The sequence below is a fragment of the Porites lutea genome, chromosome 13, assembly GCF_958299795.1.
Source record: "Porites lutea chromosome 13, jaPorLute2.1, whole genome shotgun sequence".
Classification (NCBI taxonomy): Eukaryota; Metazoa; Cnidaria; class Anthozoa; order Scleractinia; family Poritidae; genus Porites; species Porites lutea.
Genome location: NC_133213.1, coordinates 20,334,592 through 20,349,421, shown reverse-complemented (window position 1 = coordinate 20,349,421; position 14,830 = coordinate 20,334,592). Strand labels below are relative to the sequence as shown.

General features: G+C 39.0%; 1 protein-coding gene and 1 long non-coding RNA gene across 3 annotated transcripts; both read right to left on the bottom strand.

The window, feature by feature from the left end:
• Nucleotides 1-930: 930 nt before the first annotated feature.
• On the bottom strand, nt 931-6,121 carry LOC140922212 (uncharacterized). Of its 2 annotated transcripts, XM_073372196.1 has the most exons (4): nt 5,930-6,121; nt 5,392-5,662; nt 3,137-3,162; nt 931-2,598 (listed from the first exon to the last, which is right to left on the bottom strand). In XM_073372196.1, exons 1-4 carry the CDS (start codon nt 5,987-5,989, stop codon nt 1,627-1,629), a joined length of 1,329 nt encoding a protein of 442 aa, XP_073228297.1. In that variant the 5' UTR covers nt 5,990-6,121; the 3' UTR covers nt 931-1,626. The 2 variants fall into 2 exon arrangements, with proteins under 2 accessions (XP_073228297.1, XP_073228298.1); XM_073372197.1 differs by lacking the exons at nt 3,137-3,162; nt 5,930-6,121 and having other exon boundaries at nt 5,392-5,515.
• Nucleotides 6,122-7,717: 1,596 nt separating this feature from the next.
• Nucleotides 7,718-12,132, bottom strand: LOC140922216 (uncharacterized). The gene is made up of 5 exons (XR_012164082.1): nt 11,354-12,132; nt 10,728-10,986; nt 9,383-9,515; nt 9,055-9,158; nt 7,718-7,857 (listed from the first exon to the last, which is right to left on the bottom strand). It is a non-coding gene; the product is annotated as an uncharacterized lncRNA (long non-coding RNA).
• Between the last annotated feature and the right edge of the window lie 2,698 nt (nt 12,133-14,830).

Sequence of the window (14,830 nt, the reverse complement as noted above, 5' to 3'; positions counted from 1 at the left end):
CAGTAGACGAGACCAATTGTCTGAGCTGTCTAGTTGACTAATATTTATCATGCGGATAGCGTTATCCACCGTTTTGTGAATTGGAATTTCACAAGTCAGTCATAAAATAATTGCCTGTTCTTGACAAATTTGGTGGTAATGGTCAATAGGAGCAAGCTCCCCTAGTGCAACCGAACCTTTTGTTAAAGCATCCTTTAAAAAAAAAAGATTCCCTAACTTTACAATTTCCACGAATATTGAAAATAATAACCGAAGGTTGCGATAAATCTAATTAGTCAAATTGCTGGAAAATTTGTGGAACTCATATAAAGAAAACGAACGAGAACAAGAAATAACAACAGCAACAACAACAAATTAAAAAGAAAGTTCCCAACTACGAAATATGGTAATGAGGGTAAAAAACTTCACAAAGTAAAAATTGAACTTCGATCAAAATGAGCAAGAGCGTGGAGAAAGATAGCCAATTATGACGTCTGAGAAACGAGCGCAGAATTTCCATACTCATGACGCGTCACTACCCAGATCTGGGTAGTGCTTCTAAATGGTTAAAGCAAATTTCACACGCGGCACGACCAATCAGAAGCAGTGGTGGCGTCGCGAAATGTCGGCTGTTTTCTCAGGCTAAGATGACACCGCCCAGTCCTTTCTCGGAAACATATCATATGTATAACATAAGGCTTTAGCTCAGAGGGACGCTTGGTTGGCCTTACATGGAAGCATTAACAAATGATGACCGAGCGCGCAGAACAAGGAAGGCCAAGGGGCGAGGGCATTATCCAATTTAATGCACTCTTCCATCGTTTTTAAACCAGCAGGCGATTAATCGCAACAATTACTTCTTCAGCGTTTCGCCTCAGTGACCTGTTCTTCCATTTTTTTTTGAAAGTACTTAAACAAAAAAAAGCTGCATTAACAAGATATAACATAAAATTATTTAACTTGTTTTCGGACTACCAAGCGTCAACAAATCAAGCATAAAATTACGTATTCCCGCCGGACATATCGCGCTGATAAAAAAAAATCATCAGTAAAATCATCACGTGGCTGAATTATGCTAGCCATTATCCCACACACAACAAGAACAGGTAGTTGGACATTGTAAGAGTGGAGGCTTAAATAGACTTGATTGGAGTTGGCCGGTATCACCGACGAAAACATTAATCGATCAGTCTTATTAGGGACTCAAGAATTATGATCATCGCCAACATCTTTCGTCACTGTCATCGTCGTCCTTCTCGTCTATTTTCTCACCATCTTCCTCATTATAGGGGCTCAAGCTGGAAATTTATATTAATAAAGCTTTTTAATTCGTTTGGCTTCGCCTTGGACGTACACAATACAAAGACAAATATGACAAATCTGAAAAAGTCTTGTGGTTTCTTTTTCCTCACTTTTGCTTACAAAATTAAAAAAACAGTTTCATTTCAGATAACAAATTAACAACACCTATAAAACACCATAATGTCACGCAGAGGTCCGTTGTTTGTTTTTGTGATTTTTCCGATCAACGAAGTTACTGTGGTAACGGCTGTGATACAGCCGTTGATCGTCTTATCATCGCCATGACCTTTTGTCACCGAAAAGTCAGTTTAAAACTCACTTTAACGGGCCCACTTCCGATTAGCATTAGATATTCAGGACCCTCTTCTTCAATGTCGGCCCGGGAAAACCATGATTACCAGGTTGACCACGACTATCCGCAAGCTCCACGCTTCTTCTCTTACCCATTTCGACATACTCCTCAGGATCGGTTCCCTCCGCTGTAAAATGGCTGGTGCTGCTACCGGGAAGGTTTTCGTAGGGCAAACCACATGCTCTACAATCCAACCGCAAACGCTCGTCGTTTTCACCTTCATTAGATGAATTATTCTTTGCACTTATGTTCTCGTAATGTTTATAAGGGGAACTTGCAGATGATCTGAGTTTCTCAGTTTCCACGAGAACCAGATTTCCAGGGCCGTCTTCTTCTTCTTTGGATAAGCCATTTTGACCATTTTTATCTTCACTATCCGCAAACCGCACGCCTCTCCTCTTTCCCATTTCAATATACTCCTCAGCATCCGTTCTCTCCGCTGAGAAATGTCCCGAGCTGCTGCCGGGAAAGTTTTCGTAAGAAAAACCACAAGCTTTACAGTCTAGCTTCGAACGTTCGTCGTTTTCACCTTCATTAGATGAACTATTCTTTGCATTTACGTTATCGTGATGTTTATCAGGGGAAATCGTAGATGATGTGAATTTCTCACTTTTCACGAGAAATGGATTTCCAGGGCCTTCTTTTTCTTTGGGTAAGGCATTGCGACCATATTCATCTCCATTATCCGCAGACTGCACGCCTCTTGTCTTTCCCATTTCAACATACTCCTCAGGATCGTTTCTCTCCTCTGAAAAATGTCCCGAGCTGCTACCGGGAAAGTTTTCATATGACAGAGCAGAAGCTCCACAGTCCACCTGCAATCGTTTGTCGTTTGCTCCTTGATCAGATAAACCGTTCTTCACATGGGTGTTTTCTGCATTCTCGTAATCTTTTTCAGTGTAAATTGCAGGAGATCTGAATTCATCCATCGTCATGTATTCAGTTTCAGGTTTCTCAGGACGAGACTGTGGATGAAAGAAAATTGTTATGCTCAATTTGTCTTACTCAGATCAAGAAATTTAACTAAATAAGACAATTTTCTAAACAAAAGATTAAATTTGAATCCAGTAAAGGTGTCAAAATGTCAGATAAATTTATAATTTTATTACCCCCCAAATTTTTTACGTTTTTCTGCTACATTTAAATTCTTCGTGTAAGTAATTGGAAAAGATAGATCCAGCCAGTAAACTTACCTATAATTTAAAAAAAGTGACCTCAACTTGACCTTAGCCATGATACAAGTATTTTTAAAGTGAAAGGGAGCGTGTCTCTGAGGCCTCGTTCCAAGAAGCCCAAAAAATGCCCAGTCTGAATGGTTTAGAGACAGAATATATTCTTCCAAAAGTAGCAGAATTTCAACTTTTCAAATATTATTGTTCCCATTACACATAATTACACCGACGATCTATAGTCTCAATGTGTAGCATCAAACATTCCGTTTTAATGAATTTTTTCAGAATAACAATACATGCAATTTTATTCTTTTTATTAACGTAAGTGTACCTGTGAAATTGGGCTGTATATGGTCCCTACAAGGCAAAAATATTGAGAGTTCAGCAATCCCATTCTTTGAACATATGTGATTGTTGTTTTTAAATCTTTCTTTAGAATATTTAACAAGTTACCTAGTACATAAACATAGGTCGGTGACACTAGTGACGATTAATAGACCTTTTTACCGATACGGCGGCCATAATTAATTCGATTTAAGGAGTATTATAGGATGCCCATGGGGCATGAGCACATTTAGCCTGCGTAGCATGGCGGTTTCGGTTTGGCGCGCTAAGTAATAAAGGCGGGCGAGGGCAGAGAAACCGCGAGGAGATTGGGGCGGAAGCAACTTGAAAAACCGCCTGCACGGACGGGGGGCTTTTTTGAGTCGGTCCGTACGCCAGCGTACGGGTCGTTCCGATTGGTTCGGAATGTTCGCCTGTCAATCAAATATTTTGGTAGTCTCCCATGGGAGAGTTTCGAGGGACTGAACAAATCATCTCCGCAAAACAAAATCAAAATATCAAAGAAGCGTTGACCGGAGCGTCGTCGATCTTGAATATTTGACGGGAAAACAGGGCAATTGTATTGAAGCCTAAACAGGAAATGGCCATTTACAGTCTTCTTCAAAGGAGAGATGTCATGGAAATTTTGTCAACAAGATTTGGCAAGAGCATGATCTTTACTGTCTTTGCTATGGCCAAAGAAGAAATATCCTCATCGAAAACCTGTATGATCACAATTTCCCCTCTAAAAATTACGACCAGATATCTGAAATGTTGTCGCTGAGCTGTAAAGCAATGGACCTTATGACAGAAACAGTAAATTTCAGTGCTTCGAGAAAGTTCACCTCAATTTTCTCTATTACTCGGTGTTACAGAATAACGCACTCCAGCGCAATACATCGAACGGTGTCCGCGATTGTGGTTGATGTAAAGACGCACAGCGTAATTCTCCATACTTTTTTGCTTGGTGTAGCTTAAGTTTAAGCTACAACTCAAATCTGAAGATCGCGCTATACGTAAAAATACAACATCCTGCAAACAACACTTAAAAAGCCGGGTCCAGCGTCAAAACATTCACGGACAAAGCAGTGACAAAGAAACTACAAACCATGGCTCCTTGGTTTGTAGTTGTCCAGATCCAGGCATTTTAGTCGGAAAAGACCAAAGAAACTAAAACATTTATTTAACCGTAATAAAAAGCTTTAGGCTTTAAGAGTGGTCAAAGAAATTAGTACTTTACAACTGCATCTGAGATCAACAAATTCTAATTAGCGAAAAAAACATTAACCACAGGAAATAATTACTCAATACGGATTAAACATACCAACTTCATGACCTCTAAATAAATGTAAGACTTAGCGCAGCAAAAATAAGATCTACTCAGTCAAGTTTAGAACGCAGTGTAGTCACCTATACGCGAGATATCCACAAAGAAAAAACCTGTGTTTGTTCAAGCAAACTCCAATTCCGGCCAAGGTCATGTTTTACACTATATCACGAGCCTTTGTGTCGTGTTTAGACTGTCAACACTTTATTTCTGATTGGCTGGGAAAACCAAACAAGTTGTCAACAGGATGTCAAAATGAGTTGAAAAGGGCGGCAGTTGAAAAGGCCACGAATCCGGGCAGGCGGTTTTTATTTTTCTCGCGGCTTCGCCGCTCGTTCTCGCGCGCTTCGCGCGCAAATTTCGCGGCTACGCCGCTCCTGCGCCCGGCTCGACAAAACCGCCATGCTACGCAGGCTAGAGCACATTTCGTTTGTATTGTCGAGCGCTTTTCGGGACATTTTTTCTGAAAGTTTTCTTAGAATAAGATTCTAATGGGAAAAAAGATCCCTGTGCCGTGTTTGGATGTGATAATGATCGCCTTTTCCCGAGAAATATACAGTGAAAGACCATATTTCTAATACTAAACTAGAAAAAGGCGATCATTATTACATCCAAACACGGCACAAGGATCTTCTCTCTCATTACAATCTTATTCTAAGAAAACTTTAAGAAAAAATGTCCCGAAAAGCGCTCAAAAATACAAACGAAATGTGCTCATGCCTCCTGGGCATCCTATAATACTCCTTAAATCGAATTAATTCAACTTGGCCGCCGTATCGGTAAAAAGGTCTATTCCGTCTTACTTAGTAATTGTCCGAGGATATCCTATAGAAAATTTTTAGGTACCGAAAAAGAGAAAGAAAATTGCTAGAGGCAATTGAAATCATTATATTCGTCCATTCGATAACATTCATCCGTAACGCAATCGTTTTTACCTTTAGTAAATAAGCTGTTCTTTGCGTTAACATTGTTCGTGTCTTCGTAACTTTTAACAATATAAATGGCTGGTGACCTGGCTTCAACAGATGGTGGTGATTGCTGATTAGTAGAGGCATCAGCGGGAACGCACCCCGTTCTTGTGCTCCGCGAGATTAAAGAAGGAGGTGTGATTTCTACAGGATTTGCGTAAGCGTAATCACAAGGTCTCTCGGGGCAAGAAGCTCCTTCCATCATCATGTATCCAGTGTCAGTTTCCTCGGAGAAGGACTTTGGATAGTAGAGAAAATAAATAAATATATAAGCAAAGAGATAAATGAATAGAACATGATCAAATTTTAAAAAGAATTTGTTATTTGTACAGGGTTTGCGTAAGCGAAATCATAATTTCCCCCGGAGCAAGAGGCTTCTTCCATCATCATGTACCCAACGTCAGTTTCCTCTGAAAAAGACTGTGAACGTTAGAGAAAATAAATAAATAACCAAATAAATGTATGAATAAAACAAGATCAAGATTAAAGAATTTGTTACTTGTACAGGATTTGCGTAAGCGTAATCATAACTTCTCTCGGGGCAAGAACCTTCTTCCATTATCATCTCTCCAACGTCCGTTTCCTCGGGTAAAGACTGTGGACGTTAGAAAAATAATAATAAATAAATAAAAGAATAAAAACAGTAAATAAACAATAGGAAGAACAAGAACAACCTGACTAACTTAGCCGATCCCTCTTGAGTGACTATGACATTGAAAATAGGCTGAATCGTAAACCTTGTGATTTCACTTTCTTCTCACCAATAGCAGACAACTAGTGGAACGTAAGAACGAGGAAGTATTCCCAGAGTCTTCCATGAATAAAAAGGGTGCCAACCTCACAGAATAATAACCAACATAAAATCAGATCAGCAACATGACAGATCGTTTATAATCAAGATAATATTAAATAGTCGCTATATTTTACGTTAAAGACGCACCTGCAAAATTTGTCGGCTGGAAATTGTGACTACAAGGGAAAATAAATGGGGAATTAAGAAGTGTTTCATTCTGAGCGTATGTGATTGTATATTTCAAAGTTTTATTCAGTTTGCTGCTTTTTAAAGTCACTTACAAAAGTAAAGTGCAAGAGATTGCAACTCGATTTTAATTGAAAATTTAAAGTTTATTTTAAAATATTAATGATAGTGACATCAGTGTTTCACCAAGTTACAATTCGATCTTGAACCTGGAGAATGTTTAGACCTCGAACAAGTTCCAAAGTAAGATTAAAACAAAAAGAGCTGTCTGCCAGCTCGAAACGAACATTTTAGTGGTTGAGAGTTTAATTTTCTTATTGTGTGATGGCAGCTTTATTTTAAAGCTACTGCTTGGCTCGATTTACGCGCTTTCTAGGACCTTATAGCTAGAATATGAGTACGTTAGCCAAACAAGGAGGGATTGCCATAGTTTATCTTTATATTAACATGCATGTAAAGTGAATAGAAAGTTACCTTCGAAGAGATTATTGTCACGCTCTTGCTTTCTGTAAGGTGAAAGATAAGCAGAGAACGTTTTTTAATTTTAAGTTTTTTTTAATTATTTTTATGAGTTACGTTTGTTCGCTTTGTTACATGTACATGTATCTGTAAGTTTTGCCAAATATGGCACACTGACTGCTTTGACCATATTTGGGCATGTGAGAGGAGCCCACGAGTTTGTTGAAGGCGACAGGAGTTTTTGGGGCTATGCTTAGCTTGCCCGCTTTGGGTTATGATTTTTCCCTCATTTATGGATTTATGTGGACATTGTCTTCGGACAATTACATCTGTTGATGTTAGGAACTGAACTGGAGGCTGTGCCAGCGGATACAGTAAGCTTCGAACTCTGTATTTGCTCGTATCTTAGAACTAGTTGTGTTCACTCTGATCGTGTATGTAAATTATATTCGTTTATAATAAACGTGTTGCTGTTATTTGAATGTCGCTGGTCCCACTCGTTACAAATCTTGTTACACGTTCGTAACAGCTTGTTTAAGCATCTCCCCGCGAGCTTCTTCCACGTGTTTCCCTCGTTAATGATCAATTAATAGACGAAGTCCACTTGGGACGTGGTCCAACTCAGGCTGCGTTTACAATTAAGGCACCGGTTGAAAATCGGTGCGTTAGGGTGTTTCGTTCACGCGCAGTTAACCAACCTTTTTTAGGCCTAGCCGTTAAAAGTCCGGTGTGAACGTACCCTCAGCCTTCATTTATCTTAGCCCAGTATCCGATGACTGTAAACAGACCTACTAAAAGTAAAACATTTGGCCATGTTACACTTATTTATTACTGTCAAGTTCTACCTACTTTGATGGCTGCCGATGGCGATGAAACAATAAGCAGACGGTAATCGCAATGAGAAATGCAATGGAGACAATGACGGCTGCTATGACTCCTTTGATCCCTCTACCGTCCAAGATGCCTTCATGGCCTGGGCTGGGACGAGAGTGAAACTAACGACGAAGTAATGGTACGGTTATAGTGAGAAATTACTCATTATTATCGGTGTATTAAACCTTTTGTCACTCCTTGGTTTTGCAAACTTAATCTCCAATTTAATTTCTTTCAAAATGCTCTCTACAAAAATTGGAAAAGGCCTTTCGCAACTCACAATTTTTTGTTGTTGTTGTTTTTCTTTGTGGGGGGAGGGGGGGGGGGTAGTTTCCTGGCGTTGAAGACGGGTGAAATCACCAAGTGGCGCGATTTAAAAAATTGAAAAGACACCGAACAATATTAAGGTGGCTCCGTCATTAAACAGAAGCATTGAGCTATGACTGACTTTCCGTCAAAACTTTTTTTGTTTTCAACGCGATGGCTGCGAAACTTTGGAAAGAACAACAGAAATCATTCGGCAATAATACGAAATATTCCGATTTCATTGATGGTAATTTTTTGGGGGGGACATTAGCGCTTAAAAGGACCCCACTGTTCAAAGAAAATCGCTTCTAGTAAAGAAGATCACCGATATTTTGTACTGCAATTTCTTGTATCGGCTTTTGATATAATAAATATGCTACGAAAATTTCAGAAAAATCGGTGGAGCAGAAGTCCGTAACTAAAAGTCGGTCAAAATTCAGCTATGACATTGTTGTGGAATATCAATAACAAATTGCTACCTGAGATAGCCAAGACAACAGTTTGAATTTTTGGGACAGATGATTCCAGTGTTTCGCTTTTTTAAAAAAAACAAAAGCCGATTGTCAATCGTGCTATTCTTTAAAGAGTACTTTTTAGTTTTAAAAGCACTATAAATGGTTCAAAACCTTGCTCTGGAGTCGAACGACTTGTTCCTCGAAAATTTTAAAATATCCCTTCGCAGTTTTGGTTGAAACTCCTACTTCTTATATTTTGATGGTCTTTTTTCTAAAAAATGCTGTTTTAAGGTTTGGGTTAGGGTTAGGGTTAGGGTTCTCCCCCCCCCCCTCCCCCCAAAAAATAGACCCCGACCCTGGCCCCGCGTTTTACTTGCAGCCACCCTAAACACCCTAAAAATCTGGATTTTTGTTGTTAACTGTTATTGCTGTTAACTGTTATTGCTATTTTTAAGACCCCACTGCCTAGGGGTTGTCAATTCACCCGCGAGGCTATTTCAAATCATGTGACCAAAGGGCGTCGTGTATCACTGACATCGCTTTTTCCCCTATACTTACGTTGCCAGGTGACGGAGATGTGTTTACGTCGTTAGGAGAATTTCGGTTTGGATTTCTGGGACTTCTAGTGGTGCGGGTGTATAGCTCAGGTTCTGGCTCAGGACCTGATGAAATACATTTACAGTCAGTCTTTGATTACCTCTGAAAATTTAAGATATCATGTGGCCAGTATCAGTGTTCATAGCTGCATTTTTCGCGCAATCCGGCAATAACTGTCAGATAATTTTTAAAAAAGCGCGAACAAATCTCAATGCTTTTACGGCGGCTCAGAGATCATCATAACCATTGAATAGTGAAAAACGGATATCTACTGAGGAGAAAAACTTACATATTTGTTGCCCCTTTAATTTAAACATCAGGCAGCTGTGAAACTGGGCATTGCTGTTTGACAGGTTGCATCGTATAGCAAGGTTGATAATTTTCCCCTCTAGCAAATGTGCGTTTAGAACACCACCTCTAACCTGTGAAGAGAAATGTATTGAAAAATGTTGAGGTTTCAATTTGAACATTTGTAACTTTTAGTTCATTATCTTGGCCCGGCGCTGCTTCACGACGTTAGTCCATCCTATTCCTTCAACTTATTTTCCGTTTAATTAACAGTTAATGAATGAGGCTGAGTGTCTTATGAAGAATTATGGAGATCGAGGAGGGTGTTATCCGTCAAGGCCGTAGGCGAGATCTCCATAATTCTTCATATGATACGAAAGCCGAATTCAATAACTGTTTTATTATTCATTCAAAATAGTTCCTAGTTTAAAAACATAGCTAAAACATGCTTACCTCCATCGATCCATCAATGTTCAGTTCATCTTCGAAAGCGTACGTTTAGGTTTGTCCAGCTCCACAAATATTCTCCAAATAGCAGATGGCGCCCTTCGAGTTGTGTTCTTGCTGTTCTTGCCATGTTTTCAGCTATTTTTTCGCCTAGTTCTTACTCTTGAAACCAGTGAAATGTCCGCCATTTTTTCAAGTTCACAACCAAAGCAACTCAACCTCGTCCCCAGGTCTTCACGGTTAACGGTGCCTTGACCTGCGAAAACGCTGCATTTTTGACGTCATTTCCTCGTTAAAGTAAAATTTCTTCCAAATTTGGTCATCAGTAACTGGTTATGGTGAATTAAACGTGTGCTTTTAGCCAATCAGAATCGGGGAAATATTTTGAATGAATAATAATCCAGGTTAATGCATGGAACTTGTAATCTTGAACACTGTTTCCCTACATGGCCTTTCCACAGAAAACTCAATTATCTGGGTAAAACATTCCGTAGAGCATCTCATACTGTATGGAAAATCGCATGTGAATCTATATTTATCTATCTATTTTCGAATGGTTTGATTTTTTTTTCTTTTTCTTTTTCTTTTTTTTCTTTTTTCGATGGCGTGACATTGAATCCTAATATAACTAAGCAAGAAGGTACTGCCTTTTTTGTAAAAAAAGTTGTGCTTTTTTTGGCTCGGATAACCACATGCAAATACTCAGTATGCCTTCAAACGCAGGCGTAAAATCGCTCTCCTTTATAAGTATTCCTTGCAAAAATATATTCACACCGAAATTATCATTTCTTTTGTCGTTTTTTTTACTGAGAATATACAAGGATGGAGCCGTCAACCTTCTCGTGATGGTTTCTGACCTCACCTGTTCTGACATATCGATATAAAAGACATTTTCGTACCTCTAGAGAGACGTAGTTGAATACAACATCACCAAAGTCATTGGTTAATGCAAACAGGTCGTTATCTTCCTTTGATAGAGAGGTGACTTCACTCGCGTCCCATTGCACCCAAGATACCACGAAGAATTTGGCAACACCTCACAGCTTTGTAGGCCATTATTCGGAATATTGGTTGACATTGAGAGAGAGGTTTGTAACGCCCATAACTCTCTTGGAGGATTCCTTGGCTCATTCAAAAAATAGCTTGTGTGGTTGCAGTCTGTTATGTAATGAGCAACGAAAAGCAATATTTAGTACGTATGAATAGGTATAGCTCGTAACTATGAGAGTTAACCTGTACATGTACCTATTTTTTGATAGAAAATATGATGCGTATGCGTGTGCCTGTAGGCACGTAGAGCATGACTAGTAAATGCTTAGACACTAAATATTATCACAATTCTAACTTTGACCTTAGTCTTTTTGCGACCTTTTCACCAACGCTGTTATTGCGTACCGGAGATTTCAAACCTGATTAAGTAGTAATTAAAGATATTATGCATCAAATGCCAACTATAATTATGCCCATGGTCGAACTGCAAATAAATTGTTCCAACATGATTTTGGTAATTACTTCATCTTCGTACCTTGTAAGACTCGTATAAACTGATTGTCCAAACACGCCCACTGATTCTTAAGGAAAGCGAGCGTAGGTCTGCTACCAGGACACGGACAACAACACTTTGGCAGGTTTCTCGCCGGCGGATCTGCTCCCAATAGTTCGCATTCATCTGCTATTGAGGCTGTTAATGGATTACATTTCGATGGTGGAATTTCAAAAGAGTCTTTGCCATTCCAGACCTGATCCTTTGGCCCAGAGCTTCTGGTAATAACATAAGCGTCTTCCAACGCATAACCAACGAAAATGTGGAAAACAAGAACTGATGAAATCAATATCGTTAACATCATTTCATTCGGTATCATTAAGTTGACTATTCTTGACCTTCAAGGTTTTTAGCCAGGTTTTTCAGCTTTTCTTCCAGTGTCCGTACACAGAGACGTACCTGTTTTCTCTGTAGCGAGAAAATGTACATTTTAAATTTCTATTAGATTGTGCTGACACTTTCTAAACCAAATCTGGCCGGAAATAGCAAGCCATCTCAGAAATGTCGAAACGAATAGTTCTAGTGATTATGTTGAGATGTATTTGTGGCTACACTAGAAAAATATATTTGTTTCAATATTAAGGAGTCTTAAGCATTTTACTTAGCAACTAGACTCTCATTCACATCAATATATGGAAACAATTTCCATTTTAGGTATGCTATCCTCTTCTTAAGCATTAAGGGTCGCTTTAAGTGCATTTTAAACCTACTTGACCAAAACATTTATGGCAAGGGTTTTCATTTTTCCACAAAAGATAAATTTGTACCCTCCTACTGAAAAAAAGAGTTGAGATTTTAGAATTGAAGAACTTGAGACAAAAGTGACCACTTTTTCATCGACTCCAGGCAAATCGTTTTGTTTTTAATTGCAATATCGATATATTGTTAAGCAACAGCACTGCTTTTTTTTTGTACAGTGGACTGTTCTTGTGTCCAAAAATCGCTATTCCGTAAGTGCTTTAAGAGGAAAAAAGAATGAATTGTATTGAAAGAATATCGTCATTTTTATTTCAGATTGACACTTCATTGGATTGTTGTCAGTTTCCTTCAAGTGGTTCAATGATAACTGGAAATGGGGGATTGAATATTAAGGTGTCGAATATTATTGAATTTTGCAAGACACAGGCAAAAAAGTAATGAGTATTTTCTATAATAACCATTTCTAGCCATGCTAAATTAATCGTTATTTCAGTAGGGTTCCATTCACGAGGTACGTTTTGGCTATGTGTCGTTCAATAGAAAAGAGAATATTGAATGCTCCTTGTTTCGAAGCCGTTTACCTCATTTGATTCGTTACGCTTCGAAAACATGTTGTTGTTACTCGCTAAAGAAGCTTCTAGTCTCCTTTTAGTTCTACCGATTTGAATTGCAGGCCTCATATCTCACAACATATACTGGTCAGTCATCCTTTTTCCGAATTGCATGTGGGTATTCTTGTCCTGGTTGTTGAAAATATGTAAAATCCTTAAGCAACTTAGTAAAAACGTATCTGTATACATACAACATACATAAATATAACTTTATTTAAACTCAGATTTAGAATAGTTCAAGAGATCTAGTATCTTCGAGGATAATAGTATTTAAGAAATGCAGTAAAATTGATAAAGTATGAAAGTATAAAATTTCTACGCATGCCCATATTATTAGACTCGTCTTAAAAAAAATTATCTACACGGTAATATTATGAATAGCGCGCTTTTAAGCAATGACAGATTCAGTAGTTGTTATGTTATCGGGCAGCGTATTCCACACTTGAGGAGCAGCATATCTGAACAATTTTAATCCATAGAAGGTTGTAGTAACTCTTCAAGGTTGTATGTAACTTTTTATGGCATCCTTACCGTACCAGGTTTTAATGTAACTACTGATTAGAAATGAGACAGGCTATTTTAAACTCAAACAGTTCTACATGTACAATTGCAATTTTTAAAAGCACTTAAGCGAGGTTATCATTCATGGCCTAGTTGTTCAAAGTGCTTTCCAACGGATAAACCAACCAGTAACTGTAGGCAGGGGCGGATCTAGGGGGAGGGTGCAGGGGGTGCGCACCCCCCCCCCTCCCCCCAGAGATGACCTGCGGTTTTCTAATACAACTGGTATTCTTCAAAAAAATATATATATGCGGTTTATTGGTGTTGAACTAGAGCAAGAGACGAGTGCACCCCCTCCTAAAAAAAATCCTGGATCCGTCCCTGGTAGGTAAACAGTAGAGAGACCAATTGAGCTATTGGGCTTAAATAGACTTGATTGGAGTTGGCCGGTATCACCGACGAAAACATTAATCGATCAGTCTTATTAGGCACTCGAGAATTATGATCATCGCCATCATCTTTCGTCACCGTTATCGTCGTCCTTCTCGTCTATTTTCCCACCATCTTTCTCATTATAGGGGCTCAAGCTGGAAATTTATATTAATAAAGGTTTCGTTTGGCTTCGCCTTGTATTTACACAATACAAAGACAAAAATGACAAAACTGAAAAAGTCTTGTGGTTTCTTTTTCCTCACCTTTGCTTATAAAAACAGTTTCATTGCAAATAAAAAATTCACAACAGCTATAAAACACCATAATGTCACGCAGAGGTCCGTTGTTTGTTGTTGGTTTTTTTTTGTGATTTTTCCGACCTTAGACGTTGCTGTGGTACAGTATGTATCGGCTGCCATACAGCCCTTGATCGTCAGTCTTATTAGGCACTCGAGAATTATTATCATCGCTATCATCTTTCGAGTCCGTCATCGTCGTCCTTCTCGTCCATTTTCTCATCATTTTTCTCATTACAGGGGCTCAAGTTGGAAAGGACCCTCTTCAATGTCGGCCCGGGGAAACCATGAAGACCAGGTTGAACACGACTATCTGCAAGCTGCACGGTTCTTCTCTTACTCATTTCGACATACTCCTCAAGATCGGTTCTCTCCGCTGAAAAATGGCTGGTGCTGCTACCAGGAAGGTTTTCATAAGGCAAACCACAAGCTCTACAATCTAGCCGTAAACTCTCCTCGTTTTCACCTTCATTAGATGAATTATTCTTTGCACTTATGTTCTCGTAATGTTTATCAGGGGAACTTGCAGATGATCTGAGCTTCCCAGTTTTCACGAGAACCAGATTTCCAGGGCCTTCTTCTTCTTCTTTGGATAAGCCATTGTGACCATTTTTATCTTTACTATCCGCAAACCGCACTCCTCTTCTCTTTCCCATTTCAACATACTCCTCAGGATCGGTTCTCTCCGTTGAGAAATGCCTCGAGCTGCTGTCGGCGAAGTTTTCATATGACAGAGCAGAAGCTCCACAATCCACCTGCAAACGTTCGTCGTTTGCTCTTTGATAAGATAAACTGTTCTTCACACAGGTGTCTTCTGCATTCTTGTAATCTTTATCAGTATAAATTGCAGATGATCTGAATTCATCAGATGGTGATTGTTGTTGATTTCTTGACGTATTTTCACCGAAGTGTCCAGTGGA